General features: G+C 37.0%; 1 protein-coding gene across 1 annotated transcript in view; it reads left to right on the top strand.

Annotated features, from left to right (window-relative positions):
- Window positions 1–26,664, top strand: part of LOC127216135 (dystrophin) — a gene marked incomplete at its 5' end in the record, with an annotated part of 426,838 nt that overhangs the window by 325,599 nt on the left and 74,575 nt on the right. Inside the window, 3 exons of the mRNA XM_051176680.1 lie at window positions 13,914–14,115; window positions 16,318–16,403; window positions 18,525–18,682. Coding sequence (XP_051032637.1) covers window positions 13,914–14,115; window positions 16,318–16,403; window positions 18,525–18,682 — 446 coding nt within the window. The remainder of the gene's footprint in view (window positions 1–13,913; window positions 14,116–16,317; window positions 16,404–18,524; window positions 18,683–26,664) is intronic.

The raw sequence follows: 26,664 nt of genomic DNA, 5'->3' as shown, positions 1-26,664 counted from the left end.
TAAGTATTAGCCAATATATGGGGGCCTTGATAAATTTTATTTGCTTAAAGAATAAGAACTGGAGATTTTTCAACACATTTACACCCGGAAGTCACAAATATTTGGCTTAGTATCTACCTAGACTGTTTTGTTGGATTGTAACTATCTCACCAAGTATTCAGTGACTATAGTTATATTCATAAGATATTGATAAATTTTATTTTCAGTGAATATCATTTACACTTATTTATCTTTGTGAAAGTTATTTTATCTCCCCATTTTCCCATTTTATAAAGGGTATTTTGTATCATAGGATTATGACAATATTATCTGAATCAAGTCTATAGCTATGTATCATTTGTTTCTTTAAATGTTAATATTAAGATGGATGATATGATAGAGAAAAGATTATTGGTTTTTGTTTTGTTTTTTTTTTTCCCAGGCAAGGTTTCTATGTGTAGACCTAGCTGTCCTGGGACTAGTTTTGTAGGCTAGGATAGCTTTGAACTCAGAGATCTGCCTGCTAGAATAAAAAGCAGCAACACCATGTCTGGCATGTCTGGTTTTTAACTTTCTTTTTATTTATTGTTTTTGTCTTTCACATCACATATCTCAAAATTCCATTCATTTCCCCATCTCTTTTTATCTGCCCTCTGCCCTTGCAACTAACCCCTAAAATAAAATAAAATCTAACAGAAAAAAAAGAGAAAACATAAGAAAAACAAAGGAAAAAAAAAAACTCAACATGGACGCTGTCATGTGACACAGTGAGACTCACAGCAAACACTTTTCTCTATGCATCTTTAATTGCAAGTGTTCATTGCAAACAATCATTGGTCTGGTTTGAGGCCTTTGGCTTGCCTCACTGTTATTGCTGGGCCCTCACTGGGACTCCTCTAAGATATCCTGCTATTACCTTGTATTGTGGTGATCCTGCAGCTTTGGGTCTGAAGGACCACTCTCTTCACGTGCTCCAGCAGATTACAGATGGGGCAGATGTTGTGGTGGCCAAACACATAACCCTGGTCTGGGCCTGGGTAGTTGCAGGGTTGGTCAGCCTGCCAGCTCTCCCCCATATTCATAGTCAGGGTGGACACTCTGGCTTTGCCCTTGCTACTTCAACTCTTGGTTTCATGCCTTCAGGGTTGGCACTCCCACATCTGGACCACCAGGACCAGCGCTACAATGTGGCCCATGTGATGTGCTGGGGCCACTCTCCTGAGTGCTGCAGTTGGTGAGGGGCAGGGACAGCTATCTAGGTCTTATGACATCAGAGCCAGTTCTCCCACCCATCACAGGGAATAAGGGGGTGATTTCTCCCCTGCCCACACCACCTTCATATGGCAAATGAAGGGTGGGGCCAGAGCAATATTAATCTTTAAAATTATGTGTCTCTTGAAAAAGGCTTAAAGTTACATCATTATTTTATCAATAAAATGAATTATGGATAATAATGTTTGTCAATATGCATTAAAGATATAACCATGAAATAGATAGGTTCAGACACTACCACAAATGAATTTAGAATGTAACAAGTGATACCCAAGGTGTAGATGAACATCTGAACACAGACAAATGTACATAAAACATTATCATCGGTTATGACCATGGCTCATCAAAACAGTGATTACTGTCTCCCATTTTAGACTGGGGCTTTGAGGACAAGTGAATAGATTATTTGATTGTCATATTTAGTTTTGTGGCAGTAATGAATAGCACACTATGTGAACAACCGGCTTTGTGCAGTGAAGTTCAGAGAAAGTTCTTGGGAATTTCTGTTATCTGAGCCATACGGGTCCAGAAATGTAGATAGAGCTCCATCTAAAAAGAATGTTCTAGTCATAGGGAGGGGAGGCTGTGTTCTGAGGCCTGGAACCTTAATAGAGCAGAAAGAACTCAGAAACAGAAACTACTTCATCATGGCTACTGTGCAGAATCCCAAGGAGGGCTATTGTAAAATATTAGGCTGGAGAGAGGAGCAGGAGGCAGATTGTGAAGAGCTTTTAAAACCCAAGTTAAAGACTTTAGAGGTCAGTGGGAGCCATTCAAGAGATTTTGGCAAAGGGATGGCATGGCTGTATTTTCACTTTAAAAATTCTTTTCTGGCTGGGAAACAAAGCATGAATTGAGGGGTTGAACCACAGACAGAAAAGAGATCTATTACAGAATCGAAGCCAGCAATATGGTGGCTTGAATAAGAATGGAGGAGCATTTCAGTATTTAGGAGGTAGATGTTCTAAGCCTTAGTGATTTGTTTGATGGGGAGGGTGAAGGGAAATCAAGGAAGGGAGGACTCAGGTATTCTTGGATTGGGCTTCCCTACGGATAGTGAGCTTGGCTACCAGAATTTGGTAAAAGGTATAGTACTGAGGAGAACTTAAAAGTGAACCAAAGTATAGATGGCTGGTACATGCCTTTTCTTAGAGACCTTCAGTTACAAAGGGGAGCAAAGAGAGGTTGTTGTAGCAAATTAGAGATATCTGAGGAATTGAAAAATGACAGGCTTAAGATGAAAGGATGAAAATGGGCAAAATATGGACAAGTGTCCTAGAGCCAGACAGAGAAGAGACACTTCTCTGCTCCTGGAGTGCCAGAGAGGACAGGTGCAGGTTTTTGGTAACCAAGAAACTTGTCAGCAGAAAAGTGATAGAAACCCATATAAAACCGGAGGTTTTCTTTGTGGAGTTTGAGAATCCCTGTGACACAGTTGACAATGGAAAGTAATAAGGCTTATCTTTGTGGAGAACAAGAGGGAGGATAAGCTAGAAACCAGCATTAGGAAATTCAATCAGATGAGTATTTTACAACAGTACCAACTGGTAGTGGTGAAGTAGCCAGCAGTCAGCAGCTGTTCTAGAACATACAGATGACACCTAGGTGAGGGCTGTGATGACTTGGGTAAAACTTGGTAAGAATATTGTATTTCGGGGCTATGTTGGGTAGAGGAAGCTAGAACTTAGTTTTAAATTTAGGTAGAATTTGGCAATTAGGAAGTAAGGGGATCAAGTGACAAAGGAAGATAAGAAAAGTTAGTAAAGGAACTGAAAGTCATGAAGTATTCAAAAAGAAGACATTGCTGATCACTATTTCCAAAGCAGTGATTTAAGTAGGTGACAAAGCTAATTAGCTGTGAATTTTCATGGTGGTAGAATAGGAAGTTAAAATAATGAGAAGCTGGAGTTATATATGTATCATGCATGCTAATACTTAAATCACTCAGAATTGGAGACAGAAATGATAACTACTGAATGACTGTAAACCTTGGCCACCAAGGTTCTTTGAAAACAGCCACAGGTCCTCAGAAGTTGGGGGAACTACTGGTATGGGGTTGTCACATGTAGAGGAAAGTGCTCTAGAAGTGAAATTATTGGGAAAGATCAAATAGGTTCTTCCTCTTTTTGTATTGATATTCCCAATGATTTCCACAGAACTGAGCAGAGAGTAGGGCTTTCTAATTTTATAGAATGAATACATGGCTGTAAGCCAATGGAAGATTCCATTGCCTTAAGAGCTTATAGCTCATAGTTATCATTTTCAGGTGTATAGCTGCCAAATTTAAGTAGTTAATAAAAGGCTCCCCATGCCTAAGATTTCCTTGGGGACCTGGTTAATGAATCATAGCAGGTACAAAGGAGTTTGGGGTGGGGTGGAGTCAAGGGGCTGAATAGAGAAAGTCTTCTGTCTTTTTTTCTTCTCTTGACCCTGCCCCATTGCAGAGGTACTGCTTGCCTTTGATAAAAAGGAGCATTATGAACTGGTTATTATAAAGTGCTATAGAATATTCCTGTAAGATCCCAACAGTTCAAAAGAGGTAACCAGCTGTTCCAGGTTATACTATGGCAAAACTCAGAAATAGACTAGGTGAAATGTTTCTAATGTCTTATGACTATTTTCCCTTTCTATAACTGCCTGGGAATCATTTGAACATTATTCAGATTTTGTGGCAAAAGAGTTATGTTCATTGTCTTTCATTTCACTGTATATCAAAATTTCGGTAAACAATGGGAAAATGGAGGAATTAGATATTGTAAAAGACATGTTGCCCATTTGAGGTGATAACCTTGAAATAAACTTAAGCTCTGAATGTAAGATGATTTGCTTGAATTTTCACTCCTAAGCAGATTTGAAATTCTCAGCATTTCTTTTCAGATCTTCACTCTGATTTGAAAAAAAAAAAAATCAAGGATAGCAAAATTAGAATGTATTTATCTAAATTAGGTACCGAATTCTTAAGAATGCATGAATAATACTATGCAAACTATGGCCCCATTTGTAGTGAGAACAGAGTGAGAAGTTTTGGCAATCCATTTACTTTTGAAAAACATGTGTGGTCCAATTCTTTAGTGAGTTTTCAATAGGTGATTTAAGAACTTCCTGTAAATTTTGTATTTGCTTAGGTTTATCGTCTAGCTCTTTTTTTATTTCTATAGTTGCAAAAGCCTGATAAAGAGCTATTGTTTATGATCTAATCAAATGAAACTTGCCCTGACTAGTTTTTCCTATCAATGTCTGCTTCTATTGTGTCTTACATGAACAGAAATTAGTGATGTTATCTTAGTGATTTCTTGATACCAGTGAAGAGATTGAATTTCAGATGCCTTAGGAAACATACTTAGCAACCTCTATTAAGCAAGTGATCTTTTTTTTAAAATCTTCCCTATAAAAGTTCAATATTGCAGAAAACCAAATAACACCTTTTATATATTATAGAGAATATGCTACTTAAGTTATGCGAATCATTATTGGCTTACAATGCCCCCAGTTTATAATCACTTTGATGTTGCATGAGTCTGTAAGGTGCTTTTCTGTGCAGTGCAAAAAAATAAATAAATAACCTAAATTTGATAGTAAGGCAGAGACAAATTGAAAATTAGTAAGAACTATTATTTGTAAGCTGGTTCATATGGTTCATATGGTTAATAGCCTGGGGAAAGTATGAAAAATATAATGTAACTTTTCTTTCTTCATCCATGGTTCTGATGACACCCCATAAATGTGTATCTTCTGTAACTAAAAAGGTAGCCAACTTTCAAGAGCAGAAGTAAAAATGTACCTAACAAAACAAAGATATTTTGTTTGCTAGTGAGTAGGGGCTTGCTGGGAACCCAAACCACAGGGCTAACTATATGATAGTTGATAAATGTGACAAATATTTTCCATAATTAGCTACTGTTAGAAACCTAATCCTAAATTATAGTGACATGTTACAGTATAGAATTGTCTGAATAAAGATGAAACTTCTATATTTGCCTTCACTAAGACAAAGAGAAAAAAATGTCATTTCTTTCTGGTAAACAGACATTACCTTCTAATAGTGCACTAAAGGTGGCTAAAGAAGGCATTCGGCAGGGGTATGTTGGTAAAGGAGACTCACAGGACCCACAATAACATGGCTTATATATCTGCCAGAGAAAGCTACAACACAAATAGCATTAAAAGCAAGATGTATTAGCAAAGATTAAATAAAGCAAAACAATGAAAGTTCTTTCAGTATCACAAAGTGCACACAACACTGTGTTAAGATCTCTCCAATCTGAAGGGTCATCTTAGAGATGGGTAATATTGTTGTATTATGGGCTACTTTACTTTTGTGGTACAGTTTAAATATTATGCACACATTTAAGAATTTGGTTTTCAAAATAATAAGGATGAGAATTTCAAATAAATAATGTTTACTGCCTACTTGAAAAAAAAAAATCAAGATGTAGATCCCCAGCCACAACATGACTCACAAAAAACAAGAGAATTATCTTGCACAGCCTATCTACCATATATATATATATATATATATATATATATATATATATATATTACATTTCATGTAGTTTATGGTGTATATCTGTTTTATCAGAATTAAAAATATCTTAAAGACATGGCAAATAATGTTTTTAAATGTATGTGGCTTCACAGATATCAGTGCCTCGAAGAGAAAGAGGTTCTGTGATAACGCCAGTCTATCTTCCAGGGGAAGTATTGTGGTCTCTCTGATGTCCATGAGTTGCACAACAGGGAAAGAGGTTGTTGCTTCTCAGTCCATGTAATATCAAAGGTCCATTTGTAGGCTCCATTATTCAGTAATCACTGGTTTTATTTGCCCATTATTCACGAAACCTTTCCATATTTGTCCTTCCTTCTGGGATTGGATACCCTGAAATTATTGTTTTTACACTAGGATTAGAACATCTTTTTCATCAACTTAACCTTTACTTTTAAAGAGTAAACTATAGCTGGCCAGGTATTCCTAGTACAGCTCCCAATTTTTATGTCTCTTTAAAATTTTTTTCTGTCAGAATTTCAGGTTTTCTACTCATTTTGAACATATTTTCTCCCCTTCCTCACATCTTTCCAGGTCTACCCATTCTTTTTTAACCCATGCAACATTGTGTGTTGTGTGCTTCGTTGTTTTATTTTCTTCCCATATATATCCATTAGGATTGAGCAATGTGTAGTCTTTTATTATGTGCACTTTGGCTATTTGTGGGTCTCTATGTTAATCACCATCTACAAAAGCCTTTCAGATGAGGGGTGAGAGATGTGTTGCTCTGTGGATAGAACAGTAAGTCATTAGGGTTCAGTTTAATGATATGTTAGTTTAACACCATAATCATAGCAGGTTCTGTCTCAGAGCCTATGTCCTACTTAGCCATAGTTTCTTGACCTAGTAATAGTGCAAAGTACGGACGCTATTTGCTGGCTTGCTCTCAGTGCCTTGCCCAGTTTGCATTTTTTTTTTTTTACAACTCAGGACCACTTGCCCAAGAACTTGCACAGTGGGCTGGGCATGTCACATCAACCAAGAAAATTCACTACAGGTTGATGGAAGCATTTTCTCTTCCCAGATGGCCACAGCTTTGTGTTAAGTTGACCAACATTGCAATATTATCAGTGATTGAGACTCTATATTATAGATCAGGTCAGGAACTACTACTAAGTGTGGTATCCATCAAAAAATAAAACTGTGATGGAGGAAATAGGTATCTGTAAGTCCCTTCCTTGAATTATCCTTTTAATTGTAATTTTCTCCCACATGTATAGCCCATTTCTCAAAGGCAATAGTTCAGATTCCTTTGTTTTCAGCTGCACCCACCAGTCAGAGAAAGTGAAACTCAATGGAAGTAGGTTCTAGTCTCCCTTTAGCCTTTGGTAAACCACCTAAGGAATCACAGTTTTTATCAGATCTGTTATCAGCACAGGGATCCATTCTAATCCATTTTGTTAACTTCTTCAATTTAAGTTCTTATTGAAATATCTGCTGGAAAGTTGCATTTTCATCCATAATTAAATCCAAAGCCTGTGCTATTTATCAAAAGCCAAGGGTAGCTTGCCAGTAAACAATTTGTTCTCCGTTTTTCTTTCTAACTAATGCCTTCGTAATAGTTTAGCTAAGAATGGGTTTTGAATCTTGTAAACATTCTCACTCCAGACATGTATGTTTGATGACATAAGAAAGTTCTGTCTTCAATAATAGGGCTTTACCATTGGATTATAGAGATAGTTTGTGATGTTTGGGGCACCTTTGGCCAATGACAAGATGTAACTAATGGAATTGATGTTTGGACCTAGAAGGCATGACTAGGCTTAACAAGATCCTCTTCTGCATGTCAAATATGACCCTGGAAGGGAGTAATTTCTCTCCTCTCTCTATCCCTTTAGGCATGAGGAACACACCACCATGTGGTACTGTTCTTCAATGACATCAAAGCTATAGCTTCTTTTTCCATAAAAATATTTTTGAAGAGACTGGAAAGATGGCTTAGTGGCTAAGAACACATATCGTTCTTGTACAGGACTCAAGTTCCAGCATCCATATTGGGTAGCTTATAACCACATGTAACTCCAGCTCCGTGGGATCTAGCTTCTGGCTTCCTGGGCCATCTATATTCACATGTACATACTCACAGACATACCCATAATTCAAAATAATCTTTAAAAATCGTTAATAATTTTGAAAGAAACAAAATTAACAATATTTATTTTATTTTATGCGTATGAACATTTAGCCTGTGTGTATGTATGTGCACCATGTATGTGCCTGGTGCCCTTGGAGATCAGAAGAGGACATCAAATCCTTGAAGCTTTGATTGTTGTGAGTCAACATTTTGTGGGTACTAGGAATTGAATCCAGTTCATCTTTAAGAATAGCAAGTGCTCTTACATGTGTAAACACTTGGGTACACAATACCCACACACACACTTGTACATATGTTCATTTATTTAAAATTAGAGTATATATTCATGCAATAGAAATTGTTAACTTCAAGAAGAAGAACTTCACAAAACTGCTGGGTGTTTACTGAGGTTTGCAGAAAAGTATCATCATTTTGTTTAAAGTTTCACCAAAATAACCTCTGTATATTCTTTAATAGGCTTTGTTTGAACATTGAGTGTGTGTGTGTGTGTGTGTGTGTGTGTGTGTGTGTGTGTGTGTGTGTGTGTGTGTAGGTGGGATGGGATTTCAGTTACCCATATCTCTTTCCTCACCTGTTTCCTGGTCTCTGTCTGCTTAAATAGAAGGCTTTTAAATATTGTTCCAAGAAAACAAAACTCTGTTTTTCTGTTTGCTATGTTTGTTTGGGGAATTGTGTTCTCCCATATCCATGATGGATCAGTCTTGTATTTAACCACACCCTGTTTTAGCAGAGAACACCACACAGTATTTCTCTCCTGTGTCATCTTCTGCTCCTGCTATTTCAGAGCAATTACCTTATTCCCCTCTGGAGCCATTTATACTCTAAATTTTCTGTTGTGTGTGATGCCTACCTATTCACCTGTGTTTAGATTAAGTCCAATAAAATGAAATTCATGCTGTTTCACTGTTTGCTTGTTACCATCACATGAGATCATTAGACACTTCATAAAAAGCGACTGTAAAAAAACTCACTGTCCTTATACCCTTAAGTCAAGAGGAAAATATTTATAATAATTAGTGTATAAATTAGTGTACAAAAAAGATAATAGAAACACTTCACATAGCATTTCTTCAATGTGTAAAGAGAAATGTTAGGAATTTTGGTATATGGAAGAAATCTACTTCACTCTTCCAATAATGAAACTGCCATGCTACATTTCTGAAGGTTTCCATGACCTGTACTTCAGCAGTTGTGCTCTGAGGAAATTAGGAAGACAAAAGAGATAGTGAAAATCTTGGTACGCTGTCTCTTTACCTCCCTTCTGCCTCCCATATAGTTCCCATTTATCCTTCTTTTCCATATAGCCTCCTGCCTGCTTGCATTGTTATTTTTTTTTTATTTTTCATTATTTTGCCCACGTCTCTCAACTAAGTCTTACTCTCTGTGGGTTCCCTACTTTCAAATTTACACAGTCTCAGATTTCATTTTTCAAAAAAGGATCATTACATTTTTGTTAGAGTACAGTGGAGCTTTGTATAAGGATGTTTGGGGCAGGCACTGACAGTGATCCCATAAATATTATGCAGCCTAGTGATGTAGTAGGCGTCTTAATTTGTGTAACTATATTCTGTGTTACTCACCCAATGATTAAATCACTTAATGATGTTTTTTCTTTTCTCAAAAATGTCTCTGACATTAAGCAGAACGTGGTTGTATCTTGAAGCCAAAGAGGCTATGGTAGAGATGTGTGCGATCATGTGTTCCATCCTTAGCAAAATAAAATTGTAAATGAGTGAGAGGGATGCTAGTCCAGGATATTTTAGGGAAACTGGTCCCATGGGATGGGAGCACGGAGTTTTCCTCGGCCATCATAGCTTCATGTTTGTAGGGAAACTTAACGGAATATGCTATTTTCCTTTTTCAATAGAGATAGTATGTTGATACATAGATATTAACCAGTATTCTTTTTTTATTTATTTATAATTTTTTATTTAATTTTATATAACAAAGTCCAATTAAATGAAAACAAACATTTATACACAATATTTGGGAATTTGGGCATCGTTCTTTCCAAACTACTTCCTACTGGTAAGGGGTGCTGTCTTGGGGGATTCGAAGAAGATTCAGATATCCTAGCTGTAGTCTGTAGGGCTGTTTTGTCCAGCTGTTTTGAATGTAGGATCAGCTTGTACTCTGTTTAAGGCGGTCTGGCGTGATCAAACCACATTAGTCTGGAAGGAATCCACATCTTTTCATTTTCTGTGGAAACAAAAATAGAAATCCTTTTCCCCAGTAACTTGTTCTTCAAGTTAATTTTTGGATTCAAAGCATTTTTTTTAATTTATTATTTTCCATGTCAATCCCAGTTCCCTCTCCCTCCCTCCCTCCCTCCCTCCCTCCCCTCCAGCCCTCCCTCCCTCCTTCCATCCCTTTTACCCTCTCTGCCCTCTCACATGCACTCTAAGCACCCTCCACTCCCATCCCCCCACCACAATTCCATATGTAGGGGAATGCCATCCAGTTGGGGTCAAGTAGATGTGACAGGTCCTGTGAAGTAGGGACTAGGGCTTCTCTCCTGTCTCTAGAATAAGGCAGTTATCCCTCCATGGGGGATATGTTTGCAAAGTCCTTTTGTGCACCAGGGATACATCCTGGCTCCACTGTCTGAGATCTCTTAGACTGCTCAGACCTTCTGGCTGAGACTCATATTCAGGGGGGCCTAAGTCAGTCCCCTGCTGGCTTCCCAGCTATCAGTCTAGTGGCCCTTAGCTCCTCCTTGTTCAGGTAAGCTGTCTCTATGTGCTTCTACCGCATGGTCTTGTCCTCTCCATCTGTTTCTGGGTTCTAGTTCGTCTCAGTGTTTATGTATGGGTGTTTGCTCCTATTTTCAACAGGCATTAGTTGAGGTCTCCATGGAGAAGTTAGTTGTTGATCTCACTCTCCGGGAAGGGCATTTATGATAGCCTTTCCACGGAAGCTGAGATTGTTAGTTGGGAGCAGTCTTGTAGTTCTCTCGACCTTTCTTTGTGTTCAACTTTATCTTCAAACCATTTGGCTCCCTCTTTTATGTCCTCTCTCTCTGTCTCTGTCTCTGTCTCTCTCTCTCTCTCTTTCCTATCTTCCATTCCTAACCAGGCTCAATCCTCCTGGTCGCACATGCCTTCCTCTCCTCCCCCTCATTTTCTCCTACTTATCTCTCCATTCCCTGTCCTCCCCCACTTCACCTGAGCTCTGGGGGACTTGTCCCTTCCCAGTTCTGTGAGGGACTTTATATGAATCTCTTAGAATACACCTTGTATCCTAGTTCATCTGGTGATGTGAATTATAGGCTGGTGATCATTTGATCTAGTTCTAAAATCCATATATGAGTGAGTACATACTGTGTTCCTCTTTTGTGACTGGGTTACCTCATTCAGGATGGTTTCTTCAAGTGCCATCCACTTGCCTGCGAATTTCATGATATCATTATTTTTTTCTGCAGAGTAGTATTCCATTGTGTAGATGTGCCACATCTTCATTAACCATTCTTCAACTGAGGGGCATCTAGGTTGTTTCCAGGTTCTTGCTATTACAAACAGTGCTGCTATGAACATAGTTGAACAGATGTCTTTGTTGCATTGATGTGAATCCTTTGGGTATATGCCTAAGAGGGGGATTGCCAGGTCCTGTGGTAAACTAATTCCCATTTTCCTGAGGAACCGCCATACTGATCTCCAAAATGGCTGTATGAGTTTGTACTCCCACCAGCAGTGGAGGAGTGTTCCACTTTCTCCACATCCTCTCCAACATAAGTCATCACTGGTGTTTCTAATTTTAGCCATTTTGGCAGGACTAAGATGGTATCTCAAAGTTGTTTTGATTTGCATTTCCCTGATAGCTAAGGATGTGGAGCATTTTCTTAAGTGTCTTTCAGCCTTTTTGATTTCCTCCATTGAGAATTCTTTCTTCAGTTCTGTACCCCATTTTTAATAGGGTTATTTGGTGTTTTGTTGACTAGTTTCCCGAGTTCTTTGTGTATTTTGGAGATCAGCCCTTTGTCGGATATAGGATTAGTGAAAATCTTTTCCCAGTCAGTGGGCTGCCGTTTGGTCTTGTCAACTGTGTCCTTTGTCTTACAGAAGCTTCTAAGTTTGAAGAGGTCCCATTTATTAATTGTTTCTTTCTGTGTCTGTGACCCTGGAGTTATGTTCAAGAAGCAGTCTCCTATACCAATTTGTTCAAGGGTACCTCCTACTTTCTCTTCTAAGAGGTTCAATGTGGCTAGATTGATATTGAGGTCTTTGATCCATTTGGACTTGAGTTTTGTGCATGGTGTCAGACATGGGTCTATCTGCAGTCTTCTACACACCCTCATCCAATTGTGCCAGCACCATTTGTTGAAGATGCTGTCTTTGCTCCATTGTATAATTTTAGCTGTTTTGTCGAAAATCAGGTGTTCATAGGTGCGTGGATTAATATCAGGATTTTCAATTCGATTCCATTGGTCTACCTGTCTATTTTTATGCCATTACCAGGCTGTTTTCAGAACTATAGCTCTGTAGTAGAGCTTAAAGTCAGGAATGGTGATGCCTCCTGATGTTCTTTTATTGTATAGGGTTGTTTTGGCTATCCTGGGTCTTTTGTTTTTCCATATAAAGTTGATTATTATCCTTTCAAGGTCAGTGAAGAATTGTGGTGGGCTTTTAATGGGGATTGCATTAAATCTGTAGATTGCTTTTGGTAAGATTGCCATTTTTACTATGCTTATCCTACCTAACCAAGAGCATGGGAGATCTTTCTATTTTCTGGTATCTTCTTTAATTTCTTTCTTTAGAGTCACAAAGTTCTTATTATATAGGTCTTTTACTTGTTTGGTAAGCGTTACACCAAGATACTTTATGTAGCTTGTGGCTATTGTAAAGGGTGATGTTTCTCTGATTTCTTTCTCTGCCTCTTTGTCGTCTGAAAAAAATAGGGCTACTGATTTTTTTGAGTTTATCTTGTATCCTGCTAGTTTGCTGAAGGTGTTTACCAGTATTTTTTTTTTTTAAATATATAATTTAAACTTACGCCAGTAACTAGTAAAACTCATTATGGCCTTAAGTTTGCATTTCTTTATTATTGAAAAATCTGTTTACTGACTGAAATTGCTTATGTGTATTTCATTTGAAGTTATAATTGCAGTATCTCTTCCCTTAGGTGTGTGAGAGAGGCACTTAATTATCATTGATTCTTTTTCTCAAAGGACTGACAATCCTGAACATAGCTTAGATGTACCAGGTGGTTAAAAAAAAAGACCAGTGTTGCATTTTCAGTTTGGTTAATAAATTGGTTTTAGAGAAAAGCATCTTTTCATGGCACTCAGGAATAAAGCTAGTAACTTGCTCATAGAAGTTTACTTTTGTTAATATTTTCTTTTGGCATATAATTAAATATTGTCTCAGACCAAGGGAATATTCCCTAGCCTTAAAAATTCTTATGTGTGTCCAAACAGTATGCTGTAAAATGCAATTGGAAGGTGAAAGGAAAAATAAATTAGCATCAGGCTTGAAATCTGGCTAGATTATGCAATTTAGTGGAGTTGGTTATTTTTTTACTTTGTTAACACAACAAAGAAAGCTGAGGTATCTGTTTTAAGGGGAAAATGCTTACTGATTATAAATGCCTAGCCAGAAATTGAATTTACACAACCCTAACTATATAGATTCATCTAATTGATTCCTAATATGAGAAAGGACCGTCAGTGTCTCTTTCAAAACTTCTACTGCAACACTTTTCTTCCTACTCAGACAGAAATGACTTGATTTAGAAGACTGATCCCATTAACCCTCATCTATTCTCTGATATTCCAGGGAAGGAACTATAGATCTTTGTATGTTCATCCAATGGAGTGAGATCTGAAAACAACTTCAGATTGTGAATACTGATAAAACCAGATCAACTTAAAAGTCTAGGGTTGGAAACAGAGTATCTTTAAAAGAGGGTTGAATTTGGGTTTGGTGTTTACTAAAGGGTAGGAAACAACTCAAACAGCATTCTCATAGGAAAAGGAGTGAAAAGAAGTTTTATGCCTTGGGTCATTTGTGCTTTTTTGTGTTTTTGCAGTGGATCTCTTGAGCCTGTCTGCTGCATGTGATGCCTTGGACCAGCACAACCTCAAGCAAAATGACCAGCCCATGGATATCCTACAGATCATTAACTGTTTGACTACTATTTATGATCGTCTGGAGCAAGAGCACAACAATTTGGTCAATGTCCCTCTCTGTGTGGACATGTGTCTCAACTGGCTTCTCAATGTTTATGATACGTACGTATAGCAAGAAGGGAACTTGCTTACACAGTGATCACAGTATTAACATTATAGTAGTGTCCCGGAAGCTATGGATATGACTTGATTTATACTTAATTAGGTAGCAGTAAGAGCTATAATGCAGCCTTCAATCCTAGAAGCAGAGGCAGGCAGATTTGTATGAGTGAGGGTCAGGACAGCCAGAACTACATAGTGAGACTCTCTCAGAGGGGAAAACAAAGAGCTGTAATGCAGACTGCTCTCAGATCAGAATCCAACCATAAACTGAGATAGGATTTTTTTTTTTTTTTTTTTTTAGCAGAATGAGTTATCATGATGCAGCTGTGGTTCTTTCTTTCTTTCTTTCTTTCTTTCTTTTTTTTTTAAACCGGTGTTTTGGAATTCTTCCATCCATTTTGTAGTGGGTTGTCTAACTGGCAGGGATGACAGTGCTCCTGGAGATGCTGGCACACCTGTCATCAGATCGGAATTGTTGTAGTGGATATGTAAGACAATTATGAAGATTGTGAATAGATGAGCCACACAAAATGAAAAGAAGCTCAAATACAGCAAACTTAGCTCCTGAAACCAAGCAAAATTGTTGTTTTATTTTGTTTTTAGAATCCTTTTACAGAGCTGCTCTTTGGCGCTTCCATGCATCAACCTCTGTTAGTTAGAGAGCAGTCATTATTTTCCTCTGGATTGCACACAGGACAGAGCTCCAGTTCTCATTTTGTTTTCATCTTAATGAACACAATTGAAGAAGGAAGCAGAGGAATTGGTCTTGATTTTTCACTGAATTCCTCTTAGACCTCGGAATTATTGCATGCCTCATTTCACATATCAACAAGCACATACTCCCATTTTGGAAATATAGGAAGAATTTCTTAAAGGAATTGCATATCAAATACTTTACCTTATGCTTCTGTTGTATGTTGATCTGCTTTTAATATGCATATATAGATTGTTTTCTTTGTTATTTTGGTAAGCTACTAACTTAAGTTTCAGAACCATCTGACTATTAAATACATATCTACATGGTTATTGAAAATATCAGATTTTCGTTGTGCATTACATTTACATTTGTTTTTATCATAGTTTATATTCACGTCTTACCTCATATTTTTGGCATCATTTTCTTTGTAGATGAGAAGAGAATGGATTCTGAATATAGAATTTCCATTCAGCCTACCTGAAAATGATTTGAAGATAATTTTAACTCCTTTAACACTTAAATTGCTGTATAAAGTTACCTGTCAAACTTTGATTTCCTTTTTAGTACTAGGAAAACAGATAATATTTTGCAGTGACAGAAATTTCATTAAAGTGTTTGAGTCTAATATTTTCTTTAAATAAAAGATCTAATAAGTTATACTAATTGAAAACTGAGCGTAGTGACCAACAAACACACCAAAATCTGAGATATAATTACTCTCAAAAATCAAACAAATAAGTAAAAAGTTTTTAAAAAAATTTCCTACAAAATGGAAATCTGTTCAATCATTATATTTTTTTACCCCATAGTTAAATTTTTGTGTTGATACATTTTTGTGTAGAATGCTTTATTTTACTTCCTAATGTAACAAAGCATAACCATATTATAATGTTCATACTTGATATGTGTATCTTATACAGCATATATTTGAATCCTTTCTGATAGTGTATATGATGGTTTCATTGGAAATATATAGTCATATTTTATATTTTGTGTTGTGTGACCTAAAGTGATGACTCATCTTCTTAGTAAGTAGTGAGTTGATGAAATTCTGAGAGTGCTGAACACAGAAGAGTTAGAAATTGTTTTTGGCTTCAACCACCAACCTTGACAATTTGCTTTAGTAACCAGAACTGCCGAGTGCACAGTAATAATTCTTCCTCTTACTCAACCAAGGTGGCTCTCTGTAGGTGAGTGGAAGGGTATTTTATCCTTATTTTATGTAGCGCTACTCTGGCAATTCATGTAAGGGCTTTTAAGAGTTGAGAATTGGGTATATATTCATTAATTTGGTTCATAAAACTTTCCCATTGCATTCGAGGTCATGAGGCAAACATAATGAACTCAGAAAAGTTATTAATAGCCTTAATCAAACAGTGGTCTATAGAGTTTCCATATTCCAAGGCCTTTTGCCCCTTAACTAGAAGCTTCTACTCTCTATTGGAGTGCCAGTAATTGTTTTTGTGTGTTTGTTTGTTTGTTTTTGGTTTTATTCTTCATAATAGGGGACGAACAGGGAGGATCCGTGTCCTGTCTTTTAAAACTGGCATCATTTCTCTGTGTAAAGCACACTTGGAAGACAAATACAGATGTAAGTCTTGTGTATAAATTATGTATTTTTTATTGATGTTACCTAATTACTCTCATTCTAGATGGAAAATGATATGCTATTCTTATTTGAAGGCAGGTTTGTCGTTTTAGACGTAGAACTGCTTTAAAAGTGTCATAAAATTTAGGTTGTGCTGTTCCCTGTCAGACATTACATTAAAGGTATTTAAATAGAGAATGAGGATTAGCTTTGCTGGTACAAGTATTTTTTTATGTTACATTGACTGTGTCTTAGTAAAACACATGTTCCAAGGGGATAAAGTCTGATTTCCTAACCCCTTTGTGTGAGTCAGGAAAAGAAACGTGAAGGTTTAATCCCTGCTTTTCCTGTGTCTCTTTGGATTCCCACTTAAATAATACTATCTCGCATTTATGTTCAAAACCCATTATTTATAATCATCTTACTGCAAGCTGTACTGACACATACAATTCTGTGATGTGACTAACATTTTAATGTTGAGGGATGGTTAGTTTGCTATTTCTTAAAAGGTAAGTAGCATCCTCTAGAATTTTAGTTTGATTAGCTATTGGGATCTTTTACTTAAAAACTGTGAGTCAAAATAAAAGGCAAATGTTAAAGGAATGATGGTTTGGGTGACTAAGTCGGCATCCATTCTCACTGTAAAAGATTGTATATATTGCTCCCCGGAAATGCTTGTAAGAAGCCTTTTCAGAAGGACTTGAAAAAAATCTAGCCTGTCCTAGCTATCGCCTAAGAAACTAGTCATACATAGGTGAAGGGGTGTGCTAGGAGTAAATATAGGAAAATGACAAAAGGCATGGCATTTCTCAAGGCCATGCTGTGTCCTAGTTCTCATTTTTATAGAGTAAACTGTAGTATGCACAAACTACTGTAGGGCTCACTTTTATATAGCTTCCATGTGAATTTTCCTTTCCTAAGAACAAAATGAAACAATCCCCACCCAAACCTGAAAAATGCTTTTTAATATTTTAACATTATTTTGGATAAGACAATATTTCTGAGTGCTTTATCTTTGGAATATTATAATTACTTATTGTAAGTTATACTTATTGTCTTTTATAAAGATATGAGAGTGGTTTCTCCCTATCTTCCTGTCTCCACTCACTGTTTATACAAGGTCATCCTTGACTACCTAATAAGACCCTTTCTTTCAAAATAAATAAATAAATAAATAAACACAAAAGCAGAAATAATAATAATAAGGCAGACATAAAAGATCAGTGATAGCCTAGCATGGTATGAGATAATTATACATAAGCACAGCTTACTATGTGAGCAAACATGCCAATCTCAATGAAGCTTAATGGGCTATGACTGTAAATTTTCCTGATCATGTTACATCTTTTAATATCTGATACTCACATGCGTTTGGATAATTACATGGCTCTTGATTCTAAAATTTATGTGGTAGTATTCAAACCATATATATAAAATAGTTACCAAAGGATTGTGTTTTCCTTTGAATAATTCAGTTGTTAAGAATACATTTAGGGAGCTGATGAGATGGCTCATTGGCTAAAGATACTTGCTGCCAAGACTAATAACCCAGGATCCATATGGTAGAGGGAGGAAGAGAAAGAATCTTTTTAATTACCCCCTGACCTCCACATACTCTAAATGCATACATACATAATAAATCAATAAAATGTAAATTGTAAAAATACATATAGAGCCAGCAAGATGGCTCTGTGGATAAAGGCACTTGCCTTTTTTACATTACATATGCAGGTAGTAGTAATTAACGTAGAAGTATATTCTTATTTGCCTAAATTAGCCACAGTCCCTGTCAGTCTAACATGGAGAAAGCCATGGGATCGTATAAAAAAAAAAAAAAAAAAAAAAAAAAAGCCTTGTATCTTAGAAAACCACACTCCTATAATCTTAGCACTTAGGAGGGAGAGTCAGGAGAATTTGAAGTTCAAGGTTATTCTCAACTATATACATTAGCCCACCGCCCCACCAAAAATAAAATAAAGATAAAAAGCAAAACAGTGAGCCCCATCTGTGGGGATATTGTTTATTCCTTGGAATTAGTACTGGCATTGAACTAGACATTGGGTTCTGCTTACATTCACTTATTGCAGTGTTTGTATTTTCATGTTTCTGTTCTTCTTTTTATAGACCTTTTCAAGCAAGTGGCAAGTTCAACTGGCTTTTGTGACCAGCGTAGACTGGGTCTTCTTCTTCATGATTCTATTCAAATCCCAAGGCAGTTGGGTGAAGTTGCCTCCTTTGGGGGCAGTAACATTGAGCCAAGCGTCAGGAGCTGCTTCCAATTTGTAAGTTATTCGCCCTTTTTTCTTCTGTATGTGTGACTGGGCAAGTGTTCTACCATCAGTCCATCTCTTGAGACACACACACACACACACTTACAATCTTTTAGTAAGATCTAAGGTTTGCAATCTTCTAGTGTCTTTTGCGTGCTCAACAAATTGCCATTCTTGTTCATTCGGTCTTTTACTGCCTCCTCTGTCCTTTATTTTCTGCTCCTCCCTCTCACTGCCTGAGCCCTCTACTATGTCAGACATGTTGGCTGTTTCTATTTTTGGTAAAGTAGGTAGCACTGCTATGTAGCATTATAATGAATATCCTTTTTAAAACATCTCTCCCTCTCTCCTCTCTCTCTCTTTCCCTCCTTCACTCTCCTCTGTGTGTGCATTTCATACATGCCTCTGTGTGTGTGTGTGTGTTTGTGTGTGTGTGTGTGTGTGTGTATGTATGTATGTATGTGTGTTCACAGTGTGGATGAAGGCATGTGCCCATAGAGGACACCCTTGAGCATCATTCTTAACTTTCCATCTTGTTTCAGAAAGGTTCTTTTGCTTTTTGCTACTGTATGTGCATGGCTAGCTGGCTACCAAACTTTCAGGGATTCTCCTGTCTTGTCTCTGCCTGTCCTTTTGCTGTATGAGCAGTGTGATTACAGACCTATACTACTATGACTCGTCTTCTGTAGGTCCTAGAGTTCTGAGCTCAATCAAGTCTTCATGCTTCCAATCCTCAGTCCATTTTCTCTTCTTTAAAGTTGATTCCTTTGGATAAGTTTGCCAGGAGTAAGATGATCAGATTTAAGGATATAAATATTGTTGTGGCTTTTGATTCATATTAACAGATAGCTTTTCTTCAACAACTCTTTCTAGTTGTAATTCCACCAGAATTAATGGAATAAGATATTTGCAGGACTACTTTATTACTGTATTCTTATGGATTTTTAAACGCTACAAGCTGTTTTCCTTATGTGAGATTTCTCAGTCATTCTAATCTAATTCATAATGGATAAGATTTATAAAATTAAAGTCTTATCATAGACAAGGAAAAAATGTAGGCAGCTTTCTAGGAAGAACCCTGTGACTATTTGGATGTGATAGCAGTTTGACTGTTTAAGAGTTAATAGGCAATATGACTGAATGTGCACAAAATAAGCCCACTTAATATAGAGTGGGATATATTTTTTGAGTTATTTTGCCAAAATGGTGGCAGATTAGCTGTAAAATAGATATGGTAAATAAATGCATTTTTCACCATTCCAAAGTATGAACATATTGTCATTATGAAAACTTTGTACATGCTTTTGCATCTAATAATATCTATTCTAGAATACCAATACTGATTACTTTCATATAATGAATTCTAGCAGCCATACATAATATAGATCTGTTTTTTAAATTCACTTAAAAAACAACATTCAATGTTATAAATTTCTCACTAATCCTTGTTTATCTTTTACTGAAATGCTTCTTTTTTTAAAGTTCCAGTTGTGAAGGGCATGCACACATATTCACATGTGTATACCTATATTATATTTTAGGTTAAAAGAAAACATCAGATTATAGAGGCATGGACAGCTGTCTCTATTGTATAATGATCCCTGTTGTAGAGAGCTATGCTCAGGGCTCCCTGTCACCTCCCTGTAATGACACATTTGACAGCCTTTACCTACAGTAAGTGTAGTCTCTGCTTGGATTTGGTTATCTAGATAGGAGGCTGTTGAATTAAAGCTCTGCTTTCCCTTGTGAGGGGGCCAGTCTGTTCCACCTCAGCTTTTGCTAGTGGCCCCTTCTTCAGAACTCTGTCTCTCGTACTTGCATCCTTGCCATCTCTATAAAAGCAACCCTCTTGTCAGCATCAGCATTTGAACTCAGTCCATCTTGCATATTGATTGAATGCCTCTGTGCTAGCCAGGAAGCTCCTGGAAACCTCTTTTGTTAGATTAGGAAGAAATTGACCAAGAGATGCCCAGTGATAACAAGTGACTTTTTATGTGCTCCTTGCTTTTTTTAATTTCCTTCTTTGAGCATTTATAATTTTGAAAAGAAAAAGAAAGAAAATCAATGAATAAAGTGCTTCCTTTGATTCCTTTCCATTGCAATCAATCTTTATCTTATTTCTCAGCCTGCTTATTGCTTGTGTACACCATTGCATTTTTTTTGTATCCTAGGAAGCATAAGTGCCATACTGTAGTGTCTTTCTTTGGTCTGAATGGCCTTTTACATATTTTAAAGTATTACCACATGACAACCATCATTAAAGGTCTCCAATTTATATCCATTTCCTGCTGGATTAATTTTAACTTCTTTATTTTAGCCCTCAGGTCTTTCCTAATGTAGTTCCACAACCATTGATTTGAAACATTGCTCTTGCTACATTAGAATAGCCATGCCTCAGTGTTTGCATTTAGCATGATTGTAATTAGTGTCATTATTATTGATACTTATAAAATTTTGCCTTTATTCAAATGAATTTATTCATTGAATTCTCACAATCCTTTGAAGAGAATACAATCGGCTGGCTCAGGAGGTTTTGGGGTTTATGTTTAAACAACTTATCTGTGCCTTTAAACTCTGTCACCTGGTGGAATGGTTGGATTCTCATCTATACATGCCACCTCTTACCCAAATATGTTCTTCCTGCCACTTTTTCCCAGCCTGCTCTCAAGGTCGCACAACAAATATTCCATCACTATAGTCCTAGGTTCTGGGTCAAATAAGAAGTGTGGCTTATCTTATTTATATATGGTAAGACTCTTGTAACCATTTCCCATCACGTTGACTGACCCTATTGTGAATGGTTACTTCAGAAGCTATGTCCTAGGCCTGGATTGCTTTTCCTCCACCAGGTGCTCTGGTAGTCACCTTGCCTTTCATTGTGCAATAATCATGAAAATACAATATTTGCCATAGGGGAAGATAGCAGCAGTGAAAATGCCCTCTGCCCTCTGTTTGAAGTGTAAAAGCTTGGGAACCGGCTAGGCTTGCTCCTTCAGCAAGCTCATGTTCAAAGCTTGCTATTTCTGCTGTTGTGAGGAGGTAGTGAAGTACTTGTTTCTCTTTTTTGCACTTCCAATGTTGACATTAAGCAGTAGCTCTTCTGTTTCCTTGTTCTTTGTCACCACATAGAAAGCTTCTTTTTCCTGTGCTGATACAGTTAGAAAGGTATGGAAATTTCAGGTTCATGGTCCACTTGTGGCAGGAAGTGAGGTAAACTTTTATGGGCCAAGTGCTCAGGATGATCTTCAAAAGGTTCCTATAGTCTTCAGTTCTATTTGGACCCACCATATGCTCACAAAGATGAAAGGAAAGTCACCACTCAGATCTAAAAAAAAAAAAAAGAAAGAAAAAAGAAAGAAAGAAAGGAAAAGAAAGCAAGAAAGAAAAAGAAAAAACTGACAACTTAAAAATAAGTGTAAGGACTGTATGATCGCATGCACCTATAATCGAATTACATAGGAAGCTGAAGCAGAAGGATCAATATCCTGGGCTACATAGTGAGCTAGAGGCCATCCTGGGGTATGTAGCAAAACCATACTGAAAAAAGAACAAACAAGGATTTGGGGAGATAGGCTCAGTTAATAAAATGTTAACACTGCCAGCATGGAGATCTGAGTTTGGATCCTGCATCCAAAAATCCAGGCGTGGCAGCATGTGCCAGTAATCTCACTGCCAGAGAGGATAGAGATCTTGCTGGCCGGATAGCCTTGCTGAATTGGTGAGCTGCAGATTCAGTGAGAGGCCCAATCTCAAAAGATAAGGCAGAAGTCCATGGAGTAAAAAGCCTGGTAACTTGAGTTGAAACTTAGAAGCACACATGAAGGTGGAAGGAGGAAATTGATTCCACAAAATTGTATTCTGACTTCCACATGCATGCCATGATGCTTATTACAACCCCCACCCAAAATTAGTAAAAATTAAACCATGCCTATGCATATTGAAACTGCTTATGCAAGATGTGTGTGGCATCTTCAGTAATACTAAGTCAAGCTACTGACACACTGCTGTTGCCACATTGACTGGAAAGTTGACTCATTTTGACAGTAATGAAAAAGTTTTGAAACTTAGCTGTTTTGTGATCCAGCTTCAACTAATGTTGATTACATTGTTCCTCTTTCATATTCCATAGGAAAAAAGACCATTGAGATAGAAATTGATCTTTAAGGCCATAGGAAAGAAAATCTTATGGTGGCAATGAGTCACCAACTGCCTGAAAGAACCTTTGGGTTGTCCACATCATTCTTTTTTCAGATGAAGAAACGATGTTCAAGGAGAGAGGGTGAATATATTCTGTACTGTGCCATCATACCAACTACTGGGATTAACCACTTCAAATACTGAAGCAACTAATAAAGGATAATTAGGTTGGCATAATGCTTTATATCAGTTTTATGTTGCAATGGGATGGCATAAGTTAATGAACATCTCTCCCTCAATACACACATCTTTGTTACAAATACTCTAATATGGGGGCTGGATGTGTAGCTCAGTGGATAAGAGTGCATGTCGCTCTTGAAGAGAATCTGGGTGTGGTTCCCAGAACCCATGCTGGACAGCCCACAACTGCCTGTATCTCAACCTCCAAGAGATGTAACACTCTCTTCCGGAATCTACCAGTATCTATTCTCATGTGCCCATATCTACAGTAACCTATATTATAATTGTTTTTCAAATAGTATAATAGCATTTGGGCCTTGTCTGTTTTTAACTAAAATCAAATATTACCTTTAGGTACAAAACTTCAGTGACTTCAGAAAGAGTAATGTATCAGCAAATAGCATTTGTCACTATCCTGAGCAGTACTTCCTTCCTCCACTATGATGGGCTTTGTATTGTTTTCTTCTGTAAACACTTTAATGACTTTATTATTTAGATAGACTTCTGTACACCAACTTTATATTCAATATGCTTCATCTACAAGTGCTAGGGTGTCGAAGTATGCTTATTCTACATCTGTTTTCTGCCTCCTGCTGTATTCATACATTCAAAATGAATGCATCATTGCTGTTTCATCTATATGCTGAATTTTTATATTCAAATGACAAAATGAATATCATCAATGTATAGTTACTATACTATAGAACAAATACAGAAATGAGAATGAATTACAGCCTCAATTATTAAACATAAGTATGTGTGTGTATCTCATATGTAAAAAATCATACAAACATCTTTGGTGTTGTGAATGTCAGAGTGGTTAAATACTTAAACAATGAAATTTGATTTGTGAAGTCAGCTGTGGGCCAGATTTATACACACATATTTCTTACCTTCCCTGGCTTCTGACATCTTGGTAGTCTTATGAGAGTTCAATGAGCCAGCAGAGGTAAATTATTTAGTTTTGGTGGGCACATGCTAGGCTGAGCATTAGCTATGATTACCTTGAGTGTCTTTTGACATAGCAATATTTTGTCAAGAATAGCAGTTCACTATACCTATAACTAAGCATCTGTGGATTCAATTTGAAGCTCTTAAGATTATTTCTATGCAGTTGTAAAAATGTCATGCTAGAAGACTTTTTCCATAATTGGATATCAATTCCCAAGGAAGTTCATCACATTTTATATTTTAATTCCTTAGATAACATTAAAAAAATCCTGGTTTTTGGGGAGGTTCTATAGACATTCTTTCTCTACCCCCTTTGGACTGAAGGATGGGTACTCATATTCATTGAGGTAGCCTACCTATTGTAGAGGGTAAGCTTTTTCACAAGTTAGCATCTCCACCTCAATTTTTCTCAGAATGAGAAGAAAGGGAAGGAAAGAAAGGTTTAGGTAGTTTGATTTGTTCATTTACTTTCTTCTTTTGCTGTGATACTAGGGGCTTAATCCAAGGCCTCATGGATGAAAAACAATGCCCATTTCTTGCTCTCCCTCCTCTCTTCCTGCTCTCCCCATGCCCCCTCCTCCAATCTGCTCTGAATGGAAAGGTTTTTTTTTAAAGATTATTTAAGATGAGAAAATATAAAACTTACTCCTGAAAGATTTTTATCCATTTATCCAATCTCTTCAACATATCTTAACTCATTTATCTGACAGGTGGAAGTTCTTATTTCACTTACATTTGGAGTTTTTAAATAAGATTTCATTATGTAGCTCTGGGTGGTCTGGAATGACATTTGAAAAATTTAACAACATTTACTTATTTGCGTGTCTGTATGTTTATGTGAGTGTGTGTGTGTGTGTGTGTGTGTGTGTGTGTGTGTGTGTGTGTGGTGTTCGTGCATGCACACACGCATGTGTGCCCACATGTTAGCTTATGCAGATGCTGGTTCTCTCCTTCCAATATGTCAGTTCTGAAAATGAAACTCTGGTTTTCAAGATGCTTTACACCAAGTACTTTTACCTGCTGAGCCATTGAGGTACCTGCTTTATAATATTTTATGATATTTTAAAAGGTTTCTGGACTAGGGAAATAGTTCAGTGGCTGTGAATGCTTCCTGTACAAACATTAGGACCTGAATTTGGATCTCAAACAGCCAGGTGAAAGGTGGGTGTGACTGAATATGTCTCTAGATTCAGCTGAGGGTTCACAGAGATAGGACAAGTGTTTATACTCAGCTAACATTCAAGCTTCAGGTTCATTGAGTCAAAGGGTTAGTAAAATGCTCTGTTTCAAAGAAAGGGCAAAGGTGATAGAGTAGAGCGCGTGAAGTCCTCCTCGGGCCTGTTTATACACATGCAAAACCCTTGCTCACACATATGTACATATCACACACAGAGAGATTTTGTTTTGCCTTTTTCTAGTGCTACATTTTATTTGACATAGTAGCATTTACTAGTTGATGTTCAGTTCCGAGTTTAGACAAAGAAGTCATGTCACCTCCATTACAATAGAGACATTGAACAATTCTAAAATTCCCTTTGCTTTATTGCCATCTTGCTCATTTCCAATCTATGCATTTTATTTCTCTAATTCTGTTTCTTCCTCAACTGGATTTTAAATGAGCAGAGGACACAGCAATGGAAGAGTTAACTTTATGTTATATGATTGTATAAATTATCATTCTCTATACTTCATGAAGTATGTTCTATAGCATCATGATTAGAACATCTCCACATCTGTAAAACTTTCTTTTGAGTAGGAGCTCTCTGTCATAAATTACAAACACTGAGTATATGAAATGATTTGCATAGACTTCAATTTGTTCTCTAAGGCCAGGGTGTTAATTGGTTTATTAGTCAGGTGGAGTGAGAGCTTGAGGTCAAGAGAGGTGTCCTTGAACATGTAAATGAAGAGTGAATAATCACCATGTGTTATTGTTTAGGCTGATTTTTATCTTTAATGGGTGATTCAGAGTCCTGATTAATATTTAGAGCAGTGGCTGCTGGCCTCCAACATGCTCATTATCTTCATGACTTTAAATAAAACACTTCATTTTTACTCAAGACAGCAGTTATGGGAAGCCTTTTACTTCTTGTTTTAAGACAAGTCTTGACCTTTCAATCTCTACTTCAAACAAGAGGAAAATTCTGTAGATGTGGGAGAACTCATTTTCATGGATGGAAGGACACATTTAGAATCCCAGAAAAGCACATCTAGACAGTGCAGAAGAGGGTGTTTGAGTGACTGTGATGAGAAGAGAGACAGAGTTTTGGGTTAGGCTCCTGGTTTGTGAGGTCTTGAGATTTTCCTATTATATGTCATTTATGTTAAGACCATTTGAACTTCCTTCTTGTGCTTATTAAAAACTCTTGTAGCCATCCTCCTACCTTGCCCTTCCTTCTGAAGGGATGACTTGAGGGAAATGATGGTTCCCAGACATTATTTTATTTTAGAAACATTTCAATCACAAAGTCAATAATAGAATAATGGACAACCATTTATCTTATGCATTTCTGTAACCATTAGTTTTCTGATGTGTGTATATATATGTACTACTCTTAGAGCCCTCCCTGTGTGCCATATGTAAACAAGCACATGCATAAACATAACTTATCATACACCATTTAAAAGAAAATAGGAATCAGAGCACAAACCTAATTATTTGAATT

The sequence above is a fragment of the Phodopus roborovskii genome, unplaced genomic scaffold (assembly GCF_943737965.1).
Source record: "Phodopus roborovskii unplaced genomic scaffold, PHOROB, whole genome shotgun sequence".
NCBI classification, from domain to species: domain Eukaryota; kingdom Metazoa; phylum Chordata; class Mammalia; order Rodentia; family Cricetidae; genus Phodopus; species Phodopus roborovskii.
This window is presented reverse-complemented; position numbering and strand designations above follow the sequence as displayed.